General features: G+C 43.2%; 1 protein-coding gene across 1 annotated transcript; it reads right to left on the bottom strand.

The window, feature by feature from the left end:
- Positions 1-656: 656 nt before the first annotated feature.
- On the bottom strand, positions 657-26,935 carry CS (citrate synthase). The gene is made up of 11 exons (XM_007129365.4): positions 26,675-26,935; positions 12,191-12,241; positions 11,469-11,576; positions 10,667-10,732; positions 9,853-9,984; positions 9,272-9,460; positions 2,857-3,056; positions 1,815-1,944; positions 1,589-1,690; positions 1,181-1,390; positions 657-873 (listed from the first exon to the last, which is right to left on the bottom strand). Exons 1-11 carry the CDS (start codon positions 26,714-26,716, stop codon positions 703-705), a joined length of 1,401 nt encoding a protein of 466 aa, XP_007129427.1. The 5' UTR covers positions 26,717-26,935; the 3' UTR covers positions 657-702.

The following is a 26,935-nucleotide window of genomic DNA, read 5'->3' as shown; positions in this document are numbered from 1 at the left end:
GAAAATCTGGAAAGAGGTGAGTATTCAAGTAATAGGGAATAGAACACTCCCAGATCTTAATTTTAATGGGATAATTTAAAAAAGAGAAATAAAAATCAAACACTGGGTGCCAGTCACAACAAATACCATGGCCTTTATGATCACCTGGTATCATTAAAAACAAACAAAAAAAGCCAAAGCATAACCAATCGGTCTTGCTAGGAAGTGTCTGTGTGCATGGGAGAGGTTAATGGGGCTTGGTACAGGTGACAATCCAACATGATTCCTATGGAAACAGAAGGGGCAGGGTCCTGGTTTGCTGGCCTATTAAGGGGTGGGCAGAGTAGAACCAAAAGCTCTGCTTAAGTGACTGCAGATTCTCTGCAACCAGCTTTGACCTAGGGAAAGAGGAACCAGATTCTCACTCTGGAGACTGGGTGGGGGCACGGGTAAACCTAACCCGTACCACATGCATTAGTCCTGGTCATCCTACAGTTGATGGGAAACTTATACCAGGCCAGGGAAAGGAGCTGGTTAGGGAAGAAGGGGTTACTTTTCATCTTTTAAAATCTTAATTAATATCTTAACCTCAAACTTATCATCAGTGCCTCAGATACAATTTAATCTTAAGTCTTTAAAAGGCCCCTGAAACAAAAGTATACTTTTTTTTTTTCTTTAAAATCCCTCACTTTCTGGTAGCTAGTTTCCTCCCAGTCTTCAGTTTCACCCTGACTTAGAGTCCACAAACTTCATCAGACCGTCTGTGCTCATGGACTTGGGCCTCTCTAGAGGGAAGCCTAGGGCTCGGCTCCAGATGAGCTGTGCTAATACACCCAGTGCCCGTGATACCCCAAACAGGACTGTGTAGTAATTCATCTCCGTCATGCCATAGTACTGTAAGGTAAAAGAGAAAAAAGTTTTGTTAAAGGCCCACAGGTAGTGGCATGTACAAGTCCAGATTGATTAAAAACCTTAACCCAGTTAGCCTTAAATAGAAATGACTGGGAAAAGTATAGCAACTGGATTCTGAAAGGAAAGCACCCCTTTCCTCCAGCCCACACCTCCCCCACCATAGGCAACTTTAACAAAAAGGATAAGGAAGGAGATGTGAGAGTCCTTGCTCTGACTAGGGAGGTGATTTTGTGCATGGCAGAGAACAGTAAGGTTTGGTATAGAGGAAAGCAGGGAGAGGAGGACTCACCTGGAGCAGTACCCCACTATGAGCATCTACATTGGGCCAAGGATTCTTGGCCTTGCCCTGCTCTAGGAGGACACTGGGCACAATCTTGTACAGCTGAGCAACCAGCTTAAACATGGGGTCCTGAGGCAGGTGTTTTAGAGCAAACTCTCGTTGACAGGTATATCGTGGATCAGTCTTCCTTAGTACTGCATGGCCATAGCCTGGGACAACCTGCAAAGGATAGCGGGGGAAAACCAGTTGTATTCTCAGGTAGAAATTTTTGTCTTTTCTGAATTCTTTAGGGTAGACAAATGGAAAAAAAAATCTCCTCTAATTTAGGGAGTTATCTCATTCTTTTCTCCTTCATTCTTCCAAATTATAGAACTTGAGTCTTGGCTTCTTTCCTAGTTGCTAAGCATCTCTGCTTACCCGTCCTGAGTTGAGTGTGTTCCAGATATAGTCTCGTAATTTCTCATCTGACACATCTTTGCCAACTTCCTTCTGTAGTTGTGTCAGCCAAACAAGTACTTCCTGTGGGTAAGGTTTGGAGAATAAAAGAGTGTCAATGCATATGCCAGGAGAGAACGCCAGGATCAGAAACAAAACATGGGAGTAAGAAATACACGGAGTAGGAGAAGAAAAAGAACAGTCTTACCTGATTTGCCAGTCCATGCAGGGGCCCTGCCAGCCCATTCATGGCTGCTGCGAAGGACAAGTAGGGGTCTGAAAGGGCACTGCCCACCAAGTGGCTGGTATGGGCACTTACATTGCCACCCTCATGGTCACTGTGGGGAAGTAAGAAAGGAGAATCAAGGCCAAGAGAAAGGAGAAAAAAGGGGCAGATTATTGAAACACAGTCCTTGCTGTTCTCTCTCTTTTTTTTTTTTGTGGTACGTGGGCCTCTCACTGTTGTGGCCTCTCCCGTTGCGGAGTGCAGGATCTGGACGCGCAGGCTCAGCGGCCATGGCTCACGGGCCCAGCCGCTCCGCGGCATGTGGGATCTTCCCGGACCGGGGCACGAACCCGTGTCCCCTGCATCAGCAGGCGGGACTCTCAACCACTGCGCCACCAAGGAAGCCCCTTGCTGTTCTCTTATTGTCACATACTAGCCTAGCTATGGATTCACACCAGCCTATAGCTAGTCACTTATACATAAGCTCTTGTAAGAGATGTCCCAATCTTATTATCAGCCTTTGTTCACTAATCCACAGGGCTGGAGAGGTTACTGCTTGATGATGCCTGGCCTGCGTTGCGTGCCAAGCTCCCTGACTCTCACTGCAGCTTTAACAGCAATGGCCAGAAGAGGGAGCTCCTGGAAAGCCAAAGGACCTGTCTAATGTGAGCAGCTAGTACCTTTTCCTAGCCAGAAGCACTATCTTACTCTTAGTGTGGTTATGGTAATTTTTCTAGACCTCCTGACCTTCTTTACCAGACCCCTTTCTTGCCTTGTACCATCCCATATGCTGTGTTTCCATCTCCTTGCTGCCTACCACCTGGTAAGGAGTTCGTTTTTTTCTTTTGGCGTGCTGCATGGCATACAGGATCTTAATTCCCCGACCAGGGATGGAACCCACGCCCCCTGCAGTGGAAGCACAGAGTCTTAACCACTGGACTGCCAGGAAAGTCCCAAGGAGTTTTTCTTAATATTCACCACCAATCCAGGCACCTGGTGGCTATGGTTGCTGGGTCTCCCTCACCTGTGGATGGTGAGGTACAAGCGCATGAGCTCCGTGAACTGAGCATCAGTATAGCCTAACATGTTGGTGAAATTGTGGGACCAGTCCAGCTTAGAATCAATGGCCCCAATACTGCTGCCCTCTCGATAGAGATTCCGGTAGATCTTTGCTGCAACACAAGGTAGCTTTGCAATCAGATCCATACAGTCTTCATAAATCAACTGATGGGGAGAAGAGGAAAATGGAGAAAAAAAGAAGAGGAATTATCAACAAGAAAGAATTAGGCAGGGATGGTGTTTGTTCTCTATGGACTGGGCTATTTGGATTGATGATTCTATGCTGGGTGATTATAAACGGAGTATAACAACAATGACCATTTAACTGAATAACTGTTATGACCCAGGCACCGCATTAAGGGATTTATACAAACTATCTCATGTATAATAAAACATTATTCCCAATTTTTTCCCATTCTACAAAGTATATAATGACCTCCATTTTACAGAAAAGGGAACTGAGGCTCAGAGCATTCAGTTAAATGCCAAAGTCAGATTTTTTTTTTTTTTTTTTTTTTTTGCGGTATGCGGGCCTCTTACTGTTGCGGCCTCTCCCGACGCGCAGGCTCGGCGGCCATGGCTCACAGGCGCAGCCGCTCCGCGGCATGTGGGATCTTCCCAGACCAGGGCACGAACCCGTGTCCCCTGCATCGGCAGGCGGACTCTCAACCACTGCGCCACCAGGGAAGCCCCCAAAGTCAGATTTTGAACCCTTATATGTTTAACCATGATCTTTTCCACTACATGACTTTGCACTCAAAGAATGTGCTAAGACACTAGGTTTTAATAATTCTATGTTCCATCTTTCAAGGAAAATTCACCATATATGCCAAGGGTCAAACAGTGGCATTCAACTGTTAGTTATTAACAAAGGCTTCCATTTTTTAAGCACTTACTATATAACAGGTACTGTGCTAGATATATTATTTTCATTTTTTTCTTTTCTTACAATAGTCCTGTAAGGTAACATAGCCTTCATTTGTAAAAACTGGGGCACAAGGTTACCCACTCAGCTAATGAGCATCATCTAGCTTAAATAATTATTAACTCATGGCCATGCTTGTTTCATCTATACCCTTACTTTCACCTCTCACCTCCCAAATTATTTTGAGTGAATCCCAGATATCATATATAACATGTATTTAAGCATGTATCTCTAAAAGATAAAGGTCCTTCATAATCAAAATCACAAAACCATTATCCTACTGAAAAGAATTTAACAATTCTTCAATATCATTAACTATCTACTCAGTATTCAAGTCCCCCCCCACCTCATTCATTTATTATAAAGCTCCCCCTCATCTGTCTGTTTCACTGAAAATAGCCCACACTGCAATTGTCTGACATGTCTCTGAAGTCTTTTTAATTAAGTTCCCTCTTATGCTGTCCTTTTTTTACTTTGCAGTTTATTTGTGGAAAATCAGATCATTTGTCCTGCAGAATTTCCCACAGTTTAGATTTTGCTAGTTATATACCTGTGATGTCATTTAACATGGCCCTCTGTCCACTGTATTTCCGACAGACTGATAGAGCTAGAAGTTTGAGCAGATTCATGTTCAATTTCTTTAGCAAGACTTTTTGATAAATAGTGCTGTGTTCATTTATTAAGAGAAACATATAATATCTGGTTGTCTTTTTGTGATGTTAATAGTGTGCTCAACTTTTATGTCTCAATTTTATCTTCTCATAGGGATTTTAAGTTCCTTTAGGGAGGGTGACAGGGTTTCAGTAGATTTTTGGGTTGTTTTTTTTTTTTTTTGGCCATGCTGTGAGGCTTGTGCGATCTTGGTTCCCAGACCAGGGATCGAACTCTTGCCCCCTGCAGTGGAAGGGAAACATGGAGTGCTAACCAATGGACCGCCATGGAATTCCCAAGTTTTTTCTTTTAATAACAAAAAGATTCAGGAATTCCCTGGTGGGGCAGTGGTTAGGACTTGGTGCTTTCACTGCCAGGGCCTGGGTTCAATTCCTGGTTGGGAATGATCCTGCAAGCCATGAGATGCGGCCAAAAAAAAAAAAAACACAAAACAAAACAAAAAAAATTTCTACTTTCAGTCACAGTACATTGAAAGTGTGGAGAAAATACTTGCTGAATGACATTACATAGTGCTATCCTATCAAGCTAACTGGCTAAATGTTCCTGTAAGAAGTCATGAGGTTTTGGTAGTTTTGTTGGAACAAAGAACAAAATCTATAATAACTAGCCTAAATGAGATAATCTCTGTGAAGTCATCTATTACTCAAGTTCTCAGTGAATTTTGTCAATACCACCAAGATTCAATGAGAATACTGCCAAAATTAAAAAGCTCCTTGAAGCAAGAAGTACTTAGCTAACACTTGCAAGTTCTCAGGAGATTACTTACATGATAATCATACTATTAACCATACCTCCTTGCAGATTTACATCCCCCAAGGAAGTAGGTTATTTCCAGAAGGCTGCATCAAGGATATGCAGTTCTAAGGGACCTGGATTCATTAGCAGAATGCCAAGAACAAGATCCTGGGCTAGGCAAACTGGTATCTGTGGAGCATGTACTAACTTTCAAAATCATTTGTAAAGTATGAATGACCACAACATAAAGAAACTACAAAAAGAGGATTGTTTCAACTTCTACCACTGAGGATGAAGTTTATAAAGCAGCAAGTATCAGACCAGGTATGACAGTGTTGGATCTTTACCCTGCTTTTTGTAGTGGTAAAGCTGTACAGTCAAGAGATTAAATAAACAAACACACTGACAGAGAACGCCTCCTTATTTCTTCTTTAATAAACTAAGACTGAGGTGCTATTTAGCTACTGGTACTAACTCATTCTTCATCTTTAAACCCTCAGAAAAAAAGACAAAACACGCCACCATCACAACTGCCTGGAATAAAGGTAACAAAACTGACCATAATCATCGTTGTGAGCCAGCATCTCTAGTGCTAGAGAAATTCTGGCCAAGTATTTAGCTATCAGTCATTAAAAAAAAAAAAATTTATCGGAGTATAGTTGATTTACAATTTTGTGTTAGCTCTCAGTCATTATAAAGAAGACAGAGAAAAAGAGGAGAGCCAATATTAATGGTGAAGAGACCCCAGAGTGAAGCAAACTCAAGTCTCAATCTGGTCTCTACCAGTTACTAGCTGCATGACCCTGGGCAAGCTACTTATTTTCTCTAATCTTCAGCTTTCTCATTCAGTAAAATGACATCAGTGACATCTACCTCATGGGGTTGTTCTGATGATTAAATCAGATAATGAATATAAAACATTTAAGCTAATATTTGGCATGTTTTCAAGAGTTGTTAGGTGTTGGGATGATGATTTTATTACAGATTAAACAGCTTCAAAACCTACATTTACTGTTCATATGCCTTACTAGAAAAACCTCATCTGTCAGCTACTTCGCAAATTTTACCCAATTCAACAATATCTTAAGGCTACTTCATAATTAAACAGCTGGTGCATCAGAGTCATCTCCTAGTCACGAGTGAAGTTAAGTCAATTAGTAAATTAGTAAAAAACCTAACTTTTACACCTCAATAGATTACACTATTTATCTAAAGTCATGTAAACTGTTATGGAAGGAAAGTTGTAGGAAGATCATCCTCTTGAGGTGCATGTAAAAAACAGCATGGGGCTTCCCTGGTGGCGCAGTGGTTGAGAGTCCGCCTGCTGATGCAGGGGACACGGGTTCGTGCCCCGGTCCGGGAAGATCCCACATGCCACGGAGTGGCTGGGCCCGTGAGCCATGGCCGCTGAGCCTGCGCGTCTGGAGCCTGTGCTCTGCAACGGGAGAGGCCACAACAGTGAGAGGCCCGCGTACCGCAAAAAACAAAACAAAAACAAAAAACAACAGCATGAACTGATGATTCTAGTAGAGAATTAGATCACATATATTCCTTAACATAAATTTTTAAACAGAAATAACCAGCTGAATGCTGTCATGTAATTCTAAGTAGCATGGTTAAATTAACCAAGACAGAGAACTAAACTGAAATAGCATGTCTGATCTTTGAGAGAGATAGAATATGGCAGCAAAAAAGCACCAAGCTCCACTAAAGCAGTTACTGGTGCTAATTTTTGTTCAGTGTGAACTTTATTAGACGCACACCCTGAGGCTGACAGATACATCAGTATTGCTTAGAAACAGGTTGGCAAAGTCCTGAAATACAATGTTCACCTCAAGACAGCCACCCTCAGATGATATCTCACAAAGAGGTGGCAGGACAACCAATCAATGGCTGTACACTGAAATGGAGGCAACAGCAAGCAAAGAAGAACAAGATTCATTTTTCTGATTCAATAAAGGACAGTGTGAAGCAATGCAGCATGTTTGGATACCTGGGAAATATCTTATAGGTATTTATTGCAAAGTATGAAGAACTCTACAACAGTCAACACAAGAGCACTGTAAGAAGTAACAGGCACTTCTGAGTGGTCAATTTCTAAAAGACAAGTTTTCAAACAGAAGAACTGTTGGCCTTGATTTAACCTTTTCTGTTATGGTGACCCACACAGATAACAATTACTTGAACAGTATTTTAAAAAGAAAATGAAAAGCAACATATTCAGGTTATACAACCTTCTGAACCTGCTGATGTGTGACTTTATAAACGCTTGTGAATAGGTTTAGTTTGCATCATTCCTATACCTTCCTCCTCAAAGCCAACCAGACTAGTATCAATTGCAAACTTTCCCTCTTTCCCCCAACAGCAAACACAATTCTCTATACACAGTTGGCACTGAATAAATATTGATCAATCCAATGAAGTGGGATTTGCCAAAACCCCAAGGAGATTTCATCAGACCAGTGGGCCATGCTACTCTGTGCCTTGCCTCATAGTGAACTCTTTGGGGACCTTCTCCTGGTCAAAAATCCTTTAGTGTATCTGCTTTGCAGAAAGGAACTTTTCTGTTCCTGTACTATCTGTCTCTAAATAAGAAACAAAAGAAAATGAGATGTCTTTCTGTAAACCTAGCCAGATAAATTGTACTTTACCCAGTGTTTGTGAGTATGTGGGGTATTGGAAAGAGGATGGAAGGAATTCTGTCCTATGCGCTAGGACAAGGCCCAACAATCTTCTCATACTCTAACCACAGAGTTCAAACTATTAAGATCACATTTCATTTTCAGAGAATAAAGCTCATTTGCTTTTTGGATCCTACTTCCAGGATACTAACCACCCTTCCACTCCTGACAGGTATCTTGAGTGGGTTAGTCCAAACTGTGGCTGACTGGCATTAGTCCTCCTAGCCTCCAGAGTTGCCTTAGCTGCCATTCTTCCAAATTCTCAAGGTTCTCCTTATCTGGGGACTTCCCTGGTGGCGCAGTGGTTAAGAATCCACCTGCCAATGCAGGGGACACAGATTTGAGCCCTGGTCTGGGAAGATCCCACATGCTGCGGAGCAACTAAGCCCATGTGCCACAACTACTGCGCCTGCGTGCCGCAACTACTGAAGCCTGAGCGCCTAGCGCCCGTGCTCCACAACAAGAAGCCACCACAATGAGAAGCCTGTGCACCAAAACAAAGAGTAGCCCCTGCTTACTGCAACTAGAGAAACCCTGTGCACAGCAACAAAGACCCAACGCAGCAATCAATCAATCAATGGTTCTCCTTATTTGAAGAGAAGAAGGGACCCTTTGGGGCCAGAGTGAGACTACTCTGTAAAACCTTCTCAGGGGCCCTGCAGTTAAGTCACATCTTTTTCAATGTTCCAACAGCACAGTGTACACACCTCTCTATTCCAGCAAGATTACTGAATTGTGAATTGTAGTTTCTTTCTTTTTTTTTTTTTTTTTTTTTTTTAAATAAATTGATTTATTTTATTTATATTTATTTTTGGCTGCACTGGGTCTTCACTGCTGTGCGCGGGCTCTCTCTAGCTGTGGCGAGCGGGGGCTGCTCTTCATTGTGGTGCGCGGGCTTCTCTGCAGCAGCCTCTCCCGTTGTGGAGCAGGGGCTCTAGGCACATGGGCCTCGGTAGCTGTGACATGCAGGCTCAGCAGCTGTGGTGCGCGACTCAGTAGTTGTGGCACACAAGCCCAGCTGCTCTGTGGCATGTGGGATCCTCCCGGACCAGGGCTCGAACCCATGTCCCCTGAATTGGCAGGCGGATTCTCAACCACTGTGCCACCAGGGAAGCCCGCAGTTTCTTTTTTATGTGTGTATCACCCTAACTAAATCAATAACCTTGGTGATAGAAAGCATGCTTCATTTATCTTTGTAATTCCAAAGACGGATAAAAAGCAAGCCTACAGTAAAATTTTGTTAAATGAGTTTCTGGCATAACTCAGGGTAGTAATTTTCCTAAGGATTCTACATTCCCTTTTCTTCCTTCACACTCAAGTCCTTTGAATCTCCATCAAACATCAATCATCACAGCAAAGTTTCCTACCTCCCAGTACTTGGTTCGGTTGATACCCTCTGCATATGCTCGGGCAAAGTTGCTTTCACTGTTGAGAGCTGTAATGGCTGCACTGAGCTGAGACATCGGGTGTAGATTAGTGGGAAAGTTGTCCAGCATGGTGACCACATGGGAAGGCAGAGCTGCCCTCTTTGCCCACTCTTCTGAGAGCCAAGATACCTGTGAAACGGAGACATTGCTCAAAACACTAGGCAAGGAAAAAAAGAAAAAGAAGAGAAATAAAAAAAACAATGGGAATTCCCTGGCGGTCTAGTGGTTAGGACTCGGCACTCTCACTGCTGGGGGCCCAGGTTCAATTCCGGGGAAATAACATCTTGCAAGCTGTGTGGTGCAGCCAAAATTAAAAATAAAAAAATTAAATAAAAAGACAGTGACCTCTGAGTAAAGAAAATCCAAGAGAATTCAATACAGTCCACTTATACAGTAGAACTCTGCTCTGATTCCTTCCCCTCTATAAACGACCACCCATAACCAGATCAGTATTCAATGTCTGAGATTAGAAAAAGGCAAAGAAGGAGGGGAATAAGAAGCGCTAGAGTCCTTCTGCTTACCTGTTCCTCTGCTGGGATTTGTCCAGTTACCAGCAGCCAAAATAAGCCCTCTGGCAGGGGTTCTTCCCCACCCTTAGCCTTGGGCAGCAGTTTCTGGCATTCAGGGATACTGTAGCCTCGAAAACGGATGCCCTTGAGGGAGAAGAGTAAGGATTACAACTCTTAAGTTTGTTAGCTTCAAAGTCACATAATTGACTGATCCCACTTTCATCAGACCTGTCAACAAGTTAGAACTTTTAAAGCGCAAATCTTTAGGTAACTTACTCCTGCTTTGTACTTTTAGTTTTACTAGTTGATATATTAAAAAGGTAAACTCGCTCTTCAGTTATTCCATATATACCTATTTTCACCTTCCAAAATATACAGGTAGGTGCTTTATTTTGTTCTCCTCACCCTTAGTGGTCTAAGCCAGACGTCCCTGGAACGCTGGTGCTGGTCCGTGACCTGTTAGGAACCAGGCTGCACAGCAGGAGGTGAGCGGCAGGTGAGCGAGTGACGCTTCACCTGTATTTACAGCCACTCCCCATCACTGGCACTACTGCCTGAGCTCCGCCTCCTGTCAGCATTATGGTGAGTTGAATAATTATTTCATTATATATTACAATGTAATAATAATAGAAACAAAGTGCACAATAAATGTAATGCGCTTGAATCATCCAGAAGCCATCACCCCCGACCCATCCACAGAAAAACTGTCTTCCACAAAACTGGTCCCTGGTGCAAAAAAAGGTTGGGGACCACTGGTCTAATCCATGGTGTGCACAATGGTCAGTAAAATCAGTGATTATTAGTGATTGATACGAGGGTCTCTTACCTCATCAGGATCAAGAACTGATGTTTCATATACCAATCCCTTCATGCCTCTCATTCCACCATACATCTAAAGAAAAGAAGAGGATGTAACCAGTTGTCTGAATAATTCAGGCTAGAGCTTGTTAGTGCTTCATGGGATCTGGGAGAGGAAATTTTTTCTCCAACTTGCAAGACTTCATTTGGGGGAAGATTTCTGAGGAGTTAACTTACTATAGAATGGAACTTTGCAAGGAAGACTGCTAACGCTGGAAATGAATTTTTTAAGTTGAGAAATCACTACCTTTAGTTAGTATTTTTGCCTCTGCTCCCTTTTCTTACTTTTTTTTCTCCTGCCCACTCTTATCCCCTCATTCCCACCAACCAAAGTAAACAGAATGCGATTGACTGTAGGGAAAGGAGATTGAGACCAATGGCTAAACACTGTTGTGAAATTATCATCTGAGCTGCTTAGACTCTTAGGACTGAAGAAGAAACCATCCTAAAGCTGTTCTAGAAGGCCTGCTAGAGCTGTGGTTTAACTGGATGATCAGCACAGCATCAACTCAAAGACAGAGCCTTGGGCCCAAAAGCTAAGGGGTTGGGAAGAGGAATAAAAACTTCATTTATCCCTCCCATACATGAATTAGGTCAGCCTCAACTATTAAATTTATAGAAAAGAATAGTCTAATTTCTAACAAACGCCATAAGCTTCAACATTTCCTTATATGGGACAGACTGCTTTGAACAATCAGTGAAGAGGATGGTACTTCTGTTGAAGCATATTACAGAGCTACTTTTTGCAGGCAAAACGCTACAACCCTTACCATGTCCACAGTGATTTGGCCCACCACTGTCTTGCCATGTTGCTGCTTGAAGGTCTTAATTCTGGCCTGCTCCTTAGGTATCAGATCAGCCAATATGTCTTTCAAATTCTAAAAAGAAAAGAAAGAGGCTAAGTGATGATCAAAATATTGATTAGATTTCTGCAAAGTAGGTATGTTAAGACTGCTTTTTAGAATTTGGCTTTCTCTACCTGCCAGGGAAGTCTGCTCAACTTCTCTATACAGATGAGGGTAAAAGAATTAGGCAGAGCAAGAAGGGAATGGGGAGTTATTTAACGGGTACAGTTTCAATTCGGGAAGATGAAAAAGTTTTGGCCATGAATAGTGATGATGGTTGCCCAATAATGTGAATTACTTACTGCCATTAAATTATAAACTTAAGAACAGTCTAATTTCTAACCAATACCATAAGCTCCAACATTTCCTCGTATGGAACAGATAGTCACTGAAGAGAACGGTACTTTTGCTGAAGTACATTACAGAGCTACTTTTCCCACCCAAAACCCCACAGTCCTTATCATGTCCACAGTGCTGTAGCTATCTTAAAGTAGTAGTAGTGATAATAGTTGTAACAATAATAACAACTGGAAACCTCCAGGAGATACTCAGGATAATGACGAGAGGCTGCGTAGTAGCCCACCACCCCTCCCCATCCCAGGGTCAAGCTGCCTCAATGATTCTCAGTCCTCTTTTCCAAACCTTACCGTGGAAAACACACTGGCATGCCGGGCAGCAAGAACAAGACAGGATGCATTCTGCAAAGAAAACACAAAACCTTATGCAATTGTCCTCCCTCCTATGTATTAAAAAGGAGTTACAGTGACTCAACCTCTCTTCATTTTAGCCTCTAAGGACAGTTTGACATAGGAAAGCTATAAAAGGCCTTGAGCAACCTGGAAAGAGTTACCAGTCTGAAAGCAACAGCTTCATTAGCATTCCCTGAAGAGACTCTCCCATCACCTGGGTCTATGGCTGGGCTTTGTTAGGCACAGAAGAAACATCAGAGAGGCAGTTGTTAAAGTACCCAGTCCATCCCACTCTAGTCGACAATAGCTCTGAGAAAAGCAAATGAGGAAACTGATCAATTACTTAACCCAGCTGGTAAGGTTTCTTCAGCACCTAGTCTTTTGGCAACACTTCAACCTCTCCAGTCTAGGAGAGCCCACAGGTGGAAGCAGCCTTTTACAACACTACCTGATATGCTCCTGGAAAAAGCACAAACAGAATATGTACAAAGTAACAACCAACAGACTGCTCAACAACAGCAATGGAAACTAGAAAACTGGTAAATTATCTTTAAAATATTGAGAGAAAATAATTACTAAGCTAGAGTTGTGTACCCAGGTGAGGAAGAAATCTTAAAGGGGGTGAAATAAAGACATTTCAAGTAAACAAAAGCTGAGAGTTTATCACCTACACACCTGTACCAAAGGAATTTTTTTTTTAATTGAGGTATAGTTGATGTACTGTATTATATAAGTTTCAGGTATACAACATAGTGATTCACAATTTTTTTTTAAAGATTTATTATTTATTTATTTTTGGCTGCACTGGGTCTTAGATGCGGCACCCAGGATCTTCCACTGTGGCGTGAGAGCTCTTCATTGTGGTGTGCGGGCTTCTCTCTAGCTGTGGCCTGCGGGTTTTCTCTTCTCTAGTTGTGGCACGCAGGCTCCAGGGCGCGTGGGCTCTGTAGTTTGAGGCACGTGGGCTCTAGTTGAGGCGCGCGAGCTCAGTAGTTGTGGCATGCGGGCTTAGTTGCCCCACGGCATGTGGGATCTTAGTTCCCTGAACAAGGATTGAACCCCTGTCCCCTGCATTGGAGGTGGATTCTTTACCACTGACCACCAAGGAAGTCCCCTGATTCACAATTTTTAAAGGTTATATTCCATTTAGTTATTATACAATACTGGCTATATTCCCTGTGCTGTACAATATATCCTTACAGTTTATTTTATACATAGTTTGGATCTCTTAACCCCCTACCCCATCCTTCCCCTCTCCACACTGTACCACTATAGTTTACTCTCTATATCAGTGTCTTTTTCTTTTTTGTTATAGTCACTAGTTTTCTTTTTTAGAGTCCACATATAAGCGATCAGTATCTGTCTTTCTCTGACTTACTTCACTCACATAACATACTCCAAGTCCATCCATGTTGCTGCAAATGGCAAATTTTCACTTTTTTATGGCTGAGTAGTATTCCATTGTATATATACAACAGAGCTTCTTTATTCATTCATCTCTTGATGGACACTTAGGTTGCTTCCATATCTTGGCAATTGTAAACATAGTGTAGCTAGGCTATGTTTAGAGATAGATTTTTCCCCCCAAGAAAAACAATTTTCTATGAAGATTGCTGAGTTGCAACAGAAAGTTCAACACTGCCTTTGAAAAAGACAACCAGGGACTTCCCTGGTGGTCCAGAATCCACCTTCCAATGCAGGGGACACGGGTTCAATCCCTGGTTGGGGAACTAAGATCCCACATGCTGCAGGGCAACTAAGACTGCAGGCCACAACTAGAGAGCCTGCACACCACAACTACTGAGCCCATGTACCACAACTAGACAAGCCTGCACACTGTAATGAAGACCCAGCACAGCCAAATAAATAAACAAAAATAAAAATAATACCTAACTTGTAGTGTTTAAAAAAAAAGAAAAAGACAACCAGTCATACTACTACCAAGTTGTAAGGACTGAGGCAAGGAGGTTGACTTTTCTTCACAAGATTTTTTTTCTCTCTTTCTTTATTTTTCGGCTGTGCGCGGCACATGGGATCTTAGTTCCCTGACCAGGGATCGAACCCGTGCCCCCTGCATTAGAGCCAGAGTCTTAGGCACTGGACCACGAGGGAAGTCCCCACAAGATTATTTTGAAGATAAAATGAGATTGTCAAAATAAGCCCCAGTGTCCTCATCTATAAAATAGTGCTGATACCTACCACACATCTCATAGGGTTGCCTTGTGATGATTAAATTACAATGGATATGGAAGCACCGTGCAAACTAAAGATTACACACACACACAAACTGTGGAGAAACTGTCTACACCTCTCCTCCTTTCACCAAAAGGTCAGAGACACCTTTTCTAGTAACTACTGTCATCCCTCAGTATTCAAGGGGGGATCGGTTCCAGGACCCCCTACCCCCAAAAGATAACCAAAATCCGAGGAAGCTCAAGTTCCTTATATAAAATGTTGTAGTATTTGCATATAACCTAATAAGCACATCCTTCTGTATACTTCGTTGCTGTGCACGGGCTTTCTCTAGTGGCGGGTGAGTGGGGGCTACTCTTTGTTGCGGTGCACAGGCTTCTAACTGCGATGGCTTCTCTTGTTGCAGAGCAGGGCTCTAGGCGCATGGGCTTCAGTAGTTGTGGCACGCAGGCTCAGCAGTTGTGGCGCACGGGCTTAGTTGCTCCGCAGCATGTGGGATCCTCCCGGACCGGGGCTCGAACCCGTGTCTCCCGCACTGGCAGGCAGATTCTTTTTTTTTTTTTTTTTTTAAACATCTTTATTGGAGTATAATTGCTTTACAATGGCGTGTTAGCATTAGTTTCTGCTGTATAACAAAGTGAATCAGCTATACATATACATACATCCCCATATCTCCTCCCTCTTGCGTCTCCCTCCCAAAGCACCGAGCTGATCTCCCTGTGCTATGCGGCTGCTTCCCACTAGCTATCTACTTTCCATTTGGTAGTGTATATATGTCCATGCCACTCTCTCACTTTGTCCCAGCTTACCCCTCCCCCTCCCCGTGTCCTCAAGTCCATTCTCTACATCTGTGTCTTTATTCCTGTCCTGCCCCTAGGTTCTTCAGAACCTTTTTTTTTTCGTTCCATATATATGTGTTAGCATACAGGATTTGTTTTTCTCTTTCTGACTTACCCCACTCTGTATGACAGACTCTAGGTCCTTCCACCTCACTACAAATAACTCAATTTCATTTCTTTTTATGGCCGAGTAATATTCCATTGCATATATGTGCCTCATCTTCTTTCATCCATTTATCTGTCGAGGGACACTTAGGTTGCTCCCATGTCCTGGCTATTGTAAATGGAGCTGCAATGAACCAGGTTCCTCCCATGTCCTGGCTATTGTAAATGGAGCTGCAATGAACCTTGTAGTACATGACTCTTTTTGAATTATGGTTTTCTCAGGGTATATGTTATGCCCAGTAGTGGGATTGCTGGGTCGTATGGTAGTTCCATTTTTAGTTTTTTAAGAAACCTCCATACTGTTCTCCATAGTGGCTGTATCAATTTACATTCCCACCAACAATGCAAGAGGGTTCATTTATTGTTTGTAGATTTTTTTGATGATGACCATTCTTGACTGGTGTGAGGTGATACCTCATTGTAGTTTTGATTTGCATTTCTCTAATAATTAATAATAAAAGCTTTTGCACAGCAAAGGAAAAGCTTTTAAGTTTCATTAGGTCCCATTTGTTTATTTTTGTTTTTATTTCCATTTCTCTAGGAGGTGGGTCAAAAAGGATCTTGCTGTGATTTACGTCATAGAGCGTTCTGCCTATGTTTTCCTCTAAGAGTCTGATAGTGTCTGGCCTTACATTTAGGTCTTTAATCCATTTTGAGTTTTTTTTTGTGTATGGTGTTAGGGAGTGTTCTAATTTCATTCTTTTACATGTAGCTATCCAGTTTTCCCAGCACCACTTATTGAAGAGGCTGTCTTTTCTCCATGGTATATTCTTGTGGCAGGCAGATTCTTAACCACTGTACCACCAGGGAAGTCCCCTTCCATATACTTTTTTTTTTCTTTTTTAAAAAATTTATTTTAAAATTTTTTTATTTTTGGCTGTTGGGTCTTCCTTGCCGTGTGCGTGCTTTCTCTAGTTGCAGCAAGCAGGGGCTACTCTTCGTTGCTGTGCATGGGCTTCTCATTGCGGTGGCTTCTCGTGTTGTGGAGCACGGGCTCTAGGCACGTGGGGTCTAGAGTACAAGCTCAGTAGTTGTGGCGCACGGGCTTCGTTGCTCCGCGGCATGTGCGATCTTCCCAGACCAGGGCTTGAACCCATGTCCCCTAAATTGGCAGGCGGATTCTTAACCACTGAGCCACCAGGGAAGCCCCCCTTCTATATACTTTAAATCACCTCTAAATTACTTACAATACCTAATGCACTATAAATGCTATATAGTTGTAAATACAAAGTAAATGTTATGCAAATCGTTGTCAGCACGTGGCAAATTCAAGTTTTACTTTTTGGAACTTTCTGGAATTTTTAATTAATTAATTAATTTATTTTTGACTGCATCGGGTCTTTGTTGCTGCGCGCAGGCTTTCCCTAGTTGTGGTGAGCAGGGGCTACTCTTCGTTGCGGTGAGCGGGCTTCTCATTGCAGTGGCTTCTCTTGTTGCGGAGCATGGGCTCTAGGAATGTGGGCTTCAGTAGTTGTGGCACGTGGGCGCAGCAGGTGTGGCTCGTGGGCTCTAGAGCGCAGACTCAGTAGCTGTGGTGCATGGGCTTAGTTGCTCCACGGCATGTGGGATCTTCCCGGACCAGGGCTCAAACCCGTGTCCCCTGCATTGGCAGGTGGATTCTTAACCACTGCACCACCAGGGAAACCTCTCTGGAATTTTTTTAAAAAAATATTTTTGATCCACAGTTGGTTGTACCCACAGACGCAGAACCTGTGGATACAGAACCCGCGGATGCAGAACCCACAAAGAGCCGACTGTATTGCATTGCTGTCTGGTCGTGCTGAAAATCATTTGAACTAGTGCTACTGTATAAATTCCAAATCACTACACGCCTAAGGTGAGAATTAGTAGGGCCTGAGGCTTTTTAGAAGTTAGTACCCCTCTTTCTGTTGGGGCAGGAGGGAGAAATGAAAAGGGAAGAGACCCTTCAGAAAATGTTATTTTAAAAAGAATCAACCCAAAGCTAAATTCAGAGAGCAGAAAACAAGCTAATATGGCCCTAAACCAAAGGGGGAACACCTCAACTTGTTAACCAGGGCTGCCCGCAACTCCTTTCATTAACTTCCTAAAGAATCTCCTCTAAAAAAAAAACAAAAAAAAAAAAAAAAAAAAGAATCTCCTCTACCTCACTGAGGACCATTTGGGCTGAAAGCACGCAGCACAAACGGCCCTTTAGCCTGTTCATCTTAAACAGGGCGCATGGGAGCCAGATGCAGCACTCAAGAAATAACGTTCCTGGGGACTTCCCTGGTGGTCCAGTGGCTAAGACTCCGTGCTCCCAATGCAGGGGGCCTGGGTTCAATCCCTGGTCAGGGAACTAGATCCCATATGCTGCAACTAAAGAGTCTGCATGCCACAACTAAAGATCCCACATGCCTCAACGGAGATCCTACGTGCTGCAACGAAGATCTGAGGCAGCCAAATAAATAAATTAATTTAAAAAAAAAAAGAAAGAACTTTGCTTTTTCTTACTAGTCACCAAAAAGTGAACAAGGGAAAAACCTGTGAATAAGTTCAAACTATTGTTCTACAGTGCTAACCATGTTCAAGCTGTTCCATGCTCCATGGTCCCACAGATTCCCTATAATAGAGGCCCCATCTCCCAGAGACCACATCAGCACTCAACAGACCTTTTTTGTTTTTTTTTTGCGGTACGCAGGCCTCTCACCGCCGTGGCCTCTCCCGTTGAGGAGCACAGGCTCCGGACGCACAGGCCCAGCGGCCATGGCTCACGGGCTTATCTGCTCCGCGGCATGTGGGATCCTCCCAGACCGGGGCACGAACCCGTGTCCCCCGCATCGGCAGGCGGACTCGCAACCAGTGCGCCACCAGGGAAGGCCCCAACAGACCTTTTAATTGTGGGTAGTTGGTTGTTGTGGTTCTGTTTTGTTTTTAAAGAGACTATAGGGAAACATACCATCATAGAGAAAAAGAAGTTGAAATCTCTCCATAATGATAATTTTTCCACTTCTAAACCACGCTGAAGTTTCTGTAATGGCTGGCTACTTCATTGGCAAGAGGAAGGATTATAAGAAGAATAGTTTAAAGTTAAATCTTAGGCAAAAGAAAAAAATCTATCTAAGCTCAGCAGACAGAATGAGAGCCAGACAAAAACAGTTTTTTCCCCTTGCGAGAGAGAACTACTAGAATCAATGAGCTTCCTTCTCCTTTTACTTCACTTAAGGTAAAAAGAGAAAAAAAGAAATCAGAAAGAAAAGGGTGGAAGGTCACCTAACAAGGCTGTAAGAATGAAACATCATTTAAAGGCATCAGATAGGTCATGACTGCTGCTTAGTTATAGTCAATTTTCAGATCTGTTTATATGAATGCTACTTTAAAGGAATGGTTAGGGAAGAGGAACCTGCAACTAAACTATCACCCCACTTCCACCACCAGCAAAGTCTTAATTTCCTTTGTAGAGAGTGTCTTTGACATTTAATGAGGCACCTCAAAAGTAACTTAAGGAGAGCTGATCTCAACTGTCCCTAACCTCCATCAGCAACAGTTCTTAGCCAGATCTCCAATTTGCAAAGCAATGCTAGTTTGTGGAGAGCGTGGCTATGTAGCTATAGGATAAAGCTAGTATATTCTGTTCCTACTATACTTCTGGCTGTGTGACCCTAGCCAAGTCATTTAATCTTTCTGTGCTTCAATTTCTCTGTAAAATGAGAACAATATACCCAAAAAGAATTCAGAGTAATGATAGTAAAGATGATCAGGGAGGGAGACGCAAGAGGGAAGAGATATGGGAACATATGTATATGTATAACTGATTCACTTTGTTGTAAAGGAGAAACTAACACACTATTGTAAAACAGTTAGACTCCAATAAAGATGTTAAAAAAAAAAAAGATGATAGAAGATCTTGGAAAAAGAATAGAGGCACAGATCAAGAAGATACAAGAAATGTTTAACAAAGACCTAGAAGAACTAAAGAACAAAAAGAGATAAACAATACAATAACTGAAATAAAAAATGCACTAGAAGGAATCAGTAGCAGAATAAGTGAGATAGAAGAACGGATAAGCAAGCTGGAAGACAAAATGGTGGAAATCACTGCCGCAGAACAGAATAAAGAAAAAAGAATGAAAAGAAATGAGGACAGTCTCAGAGACCCTCTGGGACAACATTAAACTCACCAACATTCGCATTATATGGGTCCCAGAAGGGGAGGGAGAGAGAGAGAGAAAGGACCTGAGAAAATATTTGTAAAATGGGAACAATAATAGTACCTACCTCAAAGCATTGCTATGAGAATTAATTAGGTCAATATTTACTTAAAACCATGCCTGACACACAGCAAGTGCTCTGTATTTGTTATATAATAAATGTAGAAAATTAAATAGTATGGCCACTTTCTAGCACCCTTCAATGTCAAATTTAGTCATATTTTAGCTCACCCTGCAGCCTAGGGAAAAAACTAAAGAAATATGAAGGATTTTAAAAGCAGCAATTCATTGATATGACTGCCCAAAAGGCCAGAATAGGAAAAATTCAAGTTAGGACAACTTTATCTAATGATGTAGAAGACAGAGCACAAAGCACATGCCTTGGAATTAGGAAAGGAAATTTGGGTTCTAGTCCCAGCTCTATTACTAAATAACTGAGACATCCAAAGCAAACAACTAACTACTGTTTCCCTTTCCCTCTCCACATTTAGGATAACACTCAAGCTACTTAGCTCAAAGTGTGATTCTAAGGCTCCAACAAGGACATATATGTAAAGGTACTCAAAAGCCTTGCTATTTAAAATACGAATGCCTAGCCTGCAATATAAGCATTACTTGGAGCTTGTCAGACATGCAGAATCTTGGGCCTCACCTCAGACCTACTGAATCCAAATCTCCAGTTTAACAAAACTCACTAAGTGATTCCTATGAACAATAAAGTTTAAGAAACATCCATGGTTTAAAGCATTAAGCAAGGAAGCAGAAGGGTAGAATATAAAGAGCCTGGGATATGGTGTTATCAAGGGTCAAGTCCTAAATTCAGGTTCTGCCACTATCCTGCTGTGCTACCACGGCTGTATGACCTAACTTCTAGTTTCAATTTTCACACCTCTAAACTGGTAACAACAAAGCCAACTGCAGGGTAGCCAAGTAGACTATATGAAATCATTTGCATGAAGGCATCTAGAACAGTGCCTTCTGTATAGCTGAGATCAATAAATATTTGTTTCTTAGAAATGTGTTGGCCTATTACCTACCAATTCGTGTCGCAACTCTCTCGTGGAGTTGGATCCCAGGAAAGAGGCAGTCAAGCCTGAGGAAGGGGTGAATGGATAATTCCCTCTAGCTGTAGAACAGGAAATAAAGCCCCAATTTCCTAAGGGCCTCTTGACCAAGAGAAGAGTCTCAAGGAGAGGAAACAAATTTAACTAACCATAATCCCCACCAGCAAGCAAATCTAGACAGGAGATGTTAGAGGACTATCATACGCTAGGCTACATACCTCATTTCATCTACTCCTGGCTGCCAAGGAAAGCTGCTAAATGGCTTTGTATAGTGCATCCAGGCTATACTCACAGATGCAACAGGCAGATTACAAATCTCTGAGTCATCCCTGAACTTTCACCTCCCAGCTCCTCCCCCAGTTCTGGAGGTGTGGCAACGGAGCTTTTGGCTTCGGGTTGCATGCCACGTGTAAAGTCATCCTACTGGAACAGCACCTGTCAGGTGAATCAGGCAGTCACCTCACTCAATAGGTCAGCTCCTTCATGGGGAGAGATGGAGAGAGCTACTTCCAAAGATAAGGGCCTGGCTCGCAATGTCTGACAGCCAGGATTCTCTACAGGATGGCGGGTATCGCAATCACTAAAAGCATTTTCAAACCTCATATGCTGCCACCCCTTGCAATAACTCTTGTAGTGAGCTGGTTATTATGGATAGAAATGGGCTGTAGCTCTCAAATGTGCTATGCTAGGATGGAAAAATATAATTAAAGGAACCTCTATCTTAAAGGGCCAAGGGAGGAAAAGGACAAATAATACATGCAGGAAATTCTGCCAAAGACTTGCTTATAATACTTAGGGTATTTCTGGAATCGGGTATTGGCGAAATCACTTAACAAAAATCAATTAAAACTACTCCCTTCTCGGGACTTCCCTGGTGGTCCAGTGGTTAAGAATCTGCCTTCCAATGCAGGGGACGCGGGTTCAATCCCTGGTTGGGAAACTAAGATCCCACATGCCACAGGGCAACTAAACCCGTGTGCTGCAACTACTGAGCCTGTGCGCCCTGGAGCCCACGCACCCCAACTAGAGAGCCAAATTAGAGAGAAGCCTGCGCACCGCAACTACTGAGCCCACGCACTGTGGAGCCCGTAGAGCAGCCCAAGCGCTGCAAGAAAGACCCAGCGCAGCCAAAAAAAACCAAAAAACAAAAAACAAAAACAAAAAACCACCTACTCCCTTCTCCCCCAAATTCTGGGAACAGTAGAATACCATGTGGATAAGCACTTACCAATAATGTGGTTATTTCTCTCTTATTCCTCCTAGCCTATTATCATCATCGATCCACATCTCGGACCCTTACTCTCCATGGGAAAAGCCAAATTTCCTTTGATTCCCTATCCTAGGCACATTCAGAACATATCCTGCTACATATCCAGGAGCTCCAACAACAAACTTGTGAGATTACAAACTACTGTGTATAAAATTAATAGGCTACAGGATATATTGTACAGCACAGAGAATATAGCCAATACATTATAATAGCTATAAATGGAGTATAATCTAAAAAATGTTGAATCACTATGTCGTATACCTGAAACTAATATAATATTGTAAATTAACTATACCTCAATTTAAAAATTAATTTAAAAACAACTTGTGAGAGATGCTCCTGATTTTATTAGAGCCTTGTCCTTCATCAGCAAAAGATCAGAGCTCGCCAAGCCAGCAGAACTGGCTTACTTGATGAAGCAAATATAATTCACTAATAACTAGGAAAAATCTTGTGCTGTAAAGGCTTCCAATGCAGAAGAAACAACTTGCATTAAGTGAAAAAGAATACACATAGGACAAAGGCTCCTCTCTCCCCAGAACCAGGTCAGAGAACTAAAGCCATTTAACATCTGTGTTTCACAATGGTGATATTGGAAGTCGGCCTGCACTGCTTGGTCAGGTCACTTAATAGCCTGAGCAATCTTCAGATTTCATACTGTGATGCCCTTCATACTCACAAGAGTTTCCTTAATAATTCTGCCGAACTCTCATTGTCTAACAGACCCTTCGCTAAAGGTTCACTGATTAGTCAGTGAAGAAGACAGGAAAGGACACCAATTCAGACTCAGAAAAGAATCGTCCTAATTTTCCTTTCAGAGAAATTCTTACTGTTCTTTAACAAATAGTTGCTGAACATCTACTTATTATGTGCACACTAAGCGTACACTACTGAATAAAGTATATAGGATCTGTCACTGTACTACTTTTTCAGGAACTAGAAACTGTTCCCTCACTTCTACTAGTTCTTACAATGCTTTGTTTCAGGGATTTACAAGAAACTTTTCCTAAGGCATTTGAAAAAAAGGCCTAGGAAGACAAACCCAGAGAAATAGTCTAAATCAGACTATTTCTTAGAATAGTTACTTCTGAAGTCATTTAAAAATAATCACTTAAAAAAAAAAAGCCAAAACACTCAAAGCTTCATATATACATTAGACACAGTTGGTGGCTTTACTGGTCCAACAGGAGTGGATCACCAAGCAGTCAACTGAGACACCTGAAAAAATACAAGTTTCCAGATCCATCTCACCTTTGCTGAATCAGAATCTGAAGGTAGGATTCATGAATGTGCAACGTGAAGAAGCACCTCAGGTGATGACGCCCACTGTGAACTTACTTACAGAGCTTTTTAAATGATAACATGTTAAGGACTTCCCTGGGTCGCAGTGGTTAAGAAGCTGCCTGCCAATGCAGGGGACACAGGTTCGAGCCCTGGTCCAGGAAGATCCCACATGCCGTGGAGCAACTAAGCCCGTGTGCCACAGCTGAGCCCGCGTGCTGCAACTACTGAAGCCCGCATACCTAGAGGCCATGCTCTGCAACAAGAGAAGCTGCTGCAATGAGAAGCCCGCGCACCACAACAAAGAGTAGCCCCCTCCTGCCGCAACTAGAGAAAGCCCGCACGCAGCAATGAAGACCCAATGCAGCCAAAAATATATAAATAAAATTAATTTTAAAAAATGATAACATGTTAAAAGAAATATAAGAATTTAGGCAAGTTGAGGGAGAACTGAAAGACAGTCAGATCCTAAGAGCCATTGCTAAAGCTGCCTCACTACTGTTTTTTTTTTTTTTTTTTTTTTTTTTACGCGCGGGCCCAGCGGCCACGGCTCACGGGCCCAGCCGCTCCGCGGCATGTGGGATCTTCCCGGACCGGGGCACGAACCCGTGTCCCCTGCATCGGCAGGCGGACTCTCAACCACTGCGCCACCAGGGAAGCCCCTCACTACTGTTTTTAATTTCACTCAAATCCTATTCAGCTCTATCACATAGGGCACTGAAAAGAGGGCAGAAGGAATTACTCTGTGGCTTTAGGGAGATCCACCAAGTCTGGTTTCCTGCCTTCTGCCCACTTGGACTCTAAGAACTAGGAATGCCAGCCTTCCCTTCTCTGATTAACCACCTCACCAGGGCTCCCCTCAATGCCTCCCCACACCCATGCATTCACCTGCTACCAATCTAAAGACCACTAGGAAGAACAAATGCAATCATACCACCATTAGCACATGATGAGGATTTATTCTCCATTTTTCATCTTTGGCCCATCTAGTAAGCATCAAGGAATTGCCATTACTTTGGGTAGGCTGATAATCAAAATGAAGGCAAAGAGATTTGAGTCCTTGCCCTTAAAAGTCTGGGGCTTTAAGCCTAACATTTCACAGGACAAAACTGACTCAGTTTTGTAGAACCCAATTTCAGACTAGGATTTATAGAAGAGATGTGCAGTGGTGTACATCTGCTGTAGAGGAATCATGGGTATTAAGAGTCTTGAGAAAGTCTAGAAATAATCTAGAAACACTTCCGGATTGATTTACGCAAAGTTATCAAACATCCTAGCTTGGAAGAGCAATTCTCAATGATACAAGAAGCAACTAGGGCTGGTTAAGTCACTTTGGCATGAATCCAAAAGTTAATTGGTGGCCCCACTCTAATTCCCAACCCAGATCACCTATGAAAAGACAGTAGTTACAGCACAAAGCTAAAGCACCTACAGCTAATACTAAAGCCATTGCTTAGTAGAAATTCATTCAGGTAAACAAGAAGTCAAAATAATCTCAAGGCTCTGAATGAGGTGGTCTCTCCAACTCAGGTGTTCATTAAATTACCTGACAGTGGGTAGGGTGAAATAACAGAACAATGACTAGTATTTGTATCTCTTAGCAAGGTTAAAAAAATTTCTCAGAAAAGTGAGCTACACCTGACCTTGAGAATCACAGTAGCAGGCTAGAAGACTATTTTTGCCTTCTAAAGCCTACCTTAAGAGCAAAAGTAAAACTGAGTACCATTAAACTGCAGGCTAATCTGGAAAGCTCAGGCAGGTGCTAGCAATGCTGACAAACTGAAAGGCTTCTTGGTATCCTAGCTGTAACTGCTTAGATCTCAGAAAGTTTCTACTCCTCAATCTGTTGGGCTTTGTTAGTTTTAAGGGTCGAAAGCCTTCTAATAGCTTCCAATATACAGGTTTTGGGGATCCTCAGGTCCATCTCTAACAGGAAAGTAAACAAAACAGTAATGATCACTACAGTTAGGTAACCCTGTCAACCCAAAAGCTTTCTGAGTTTCCTCAGAGGTTTAAGAGGCAAAATAAATTCGAATGTAAATTCTAAAGGCTTTTTCAAACTGCAGGGTTAGATTATCTGGTCTGGGTTAGCAGCTCTGGAATGAGCTAATTATAGTGTCCCCTATTCTGCCAAAACACTATCTAGAACTTGCTTCATTTCCCAAGAGTCTTCCTTACCCTGTTACCTGGCAGCGGAAGAAACTACCGTCAGGTAAGACAAGTACCTCCCCAAATGATCAGCCTCCACCTTGCTGCTGAGTACCTGGAAGAACCTGTAAATCCTACATGCTTCACCTTATCACCAACCATGCAAGACAACACAGTAAGCCAAAACAATTCTAAGGGTTCCCTTCCTCCCCTCAGGTGCTGGCAACTTTAATCTGTCTGCAGAAGAGAAAGTATAAATTCTTTGCAGGAGTCAAGGTCACTTGTGGGACTGTCCCTGCTTGGATTAGAAGGCTGGGACTCCCTCAGCACACCAGTTTCTCTGTTTAAAGAGCCAAATTGCCCAGAGACAAAAGTAATTTTGGCAATATGAAATTGAAAGCACCATTACCTGTAACAATATTCCTATGATTCCAACGGCAACAAAAGTCAAGTAAGGGGTCCCAAAGAATAAGAGGAATCTCTCCTGGGTAGAGCAGACTTAAGAGCAACAGCAAAACCTGAGTGAGCAAGTAGTAGGACCGGTCATGTAACCTTGGAATTACTATTTCTTGCCCAATATCTTCACTTATCAGCCTGCAGTTTTGGGGGAAAACCTTTATTTTTTTTCTCCAATCATATGTGATAATTATGCAGACGATTTCACACAAGCGCTCCACCCCACCCAAGCTCCTCCTATATAAAGAGTTAAGTGCAACAGTCCCAAGGACAAAGAGGACCCGAGTCGCATTCCTCTAGCAGGAACTGCTATGTTTGGTCACTAAAGGCTTAAATAACTGGGTTGGAGAAACGGAAGCAGGCAGTTCAGAAACTGACAAGGCCCTCTCTACAAAGCAGAAGCCTAAATTAGCCAAGGCTCCAGCTCTGGCCCAGCGGTAAGTGAACACACCTGCTCACCCCTGCCATTTCTCTTACCCCGCCCCTTCCTCCAAACAGGCTCTTTCCCTAACTCCAATGGAACACAACACCTATGTTCTCCACTCCTTCTTTTTCCAAGGCCAAGCATCCCCGCCTCTTCCACCCCAGACAGGCAGGGTGACAGCTGGGTCCGGCCTCCCCACCGGCCCAAGACCGCAGGCCGGGGCGTGCAGAGCTCAACTCACCCCCAGGGACCGGGAGGCCAGCGAAGCACATGACCCTGTGAGAGCCACGCAGGGCTGGCGGCCAGCCAAGCGCAGGGCCCCTTTAAGATGCGCTGGGGTGCGCCTGGGCAGGGGAGGGAGACCCCGGCGCTAGAGGGCCTGCAGTCGCCTCAGCCCCACCCTGGGACGGCGCGCTCTCTCCTAATTGCTCACCTTAGCTCCGAAGAGCCGGGCGGCCGCAGTGAGTAAAGCCATGGTGGGCGAACTCGGGGATCTGGCGGGGAGGGAAGGAGGGAAGAGAACTGCTGTAGGAACGGGAGCCGCCGCCGCCGCTGCACCAGAGGCCGCGCCGACGAGGGGAACAAGGTTGAAAGGAGGCGGCTGTGGGAAAGGGTAAACGAGCCGGCGGCGGCGCCCAGCCCGGGGTCCTCAGTGAGGCCCCGCCTACCGCCCGGAACCCGCTCCCGCCCCCTC

This window comes from Physeter macrocephalus, unplaced genomic scaffold (genome assembly GCF_002837175.3).
Source record: "Physeter macrocephalus isolate SW-GA unplaced genomic scaffold, ASM283717v5 random_6, whole genome shotgun sequence".
In the NCBI taxonomy this organism is placed as follows: Eukaryota; Metazoa; Chordata; class Mammalia; order Artiodactyla; family Physeteridae; genus Physeter; species Physeter macrocephalus.
The sequence above is the reverse complement of the archived record's forward strand: the minus strand, read 5'-3'. Positions and strand labels throughout refer to the sequence as shown.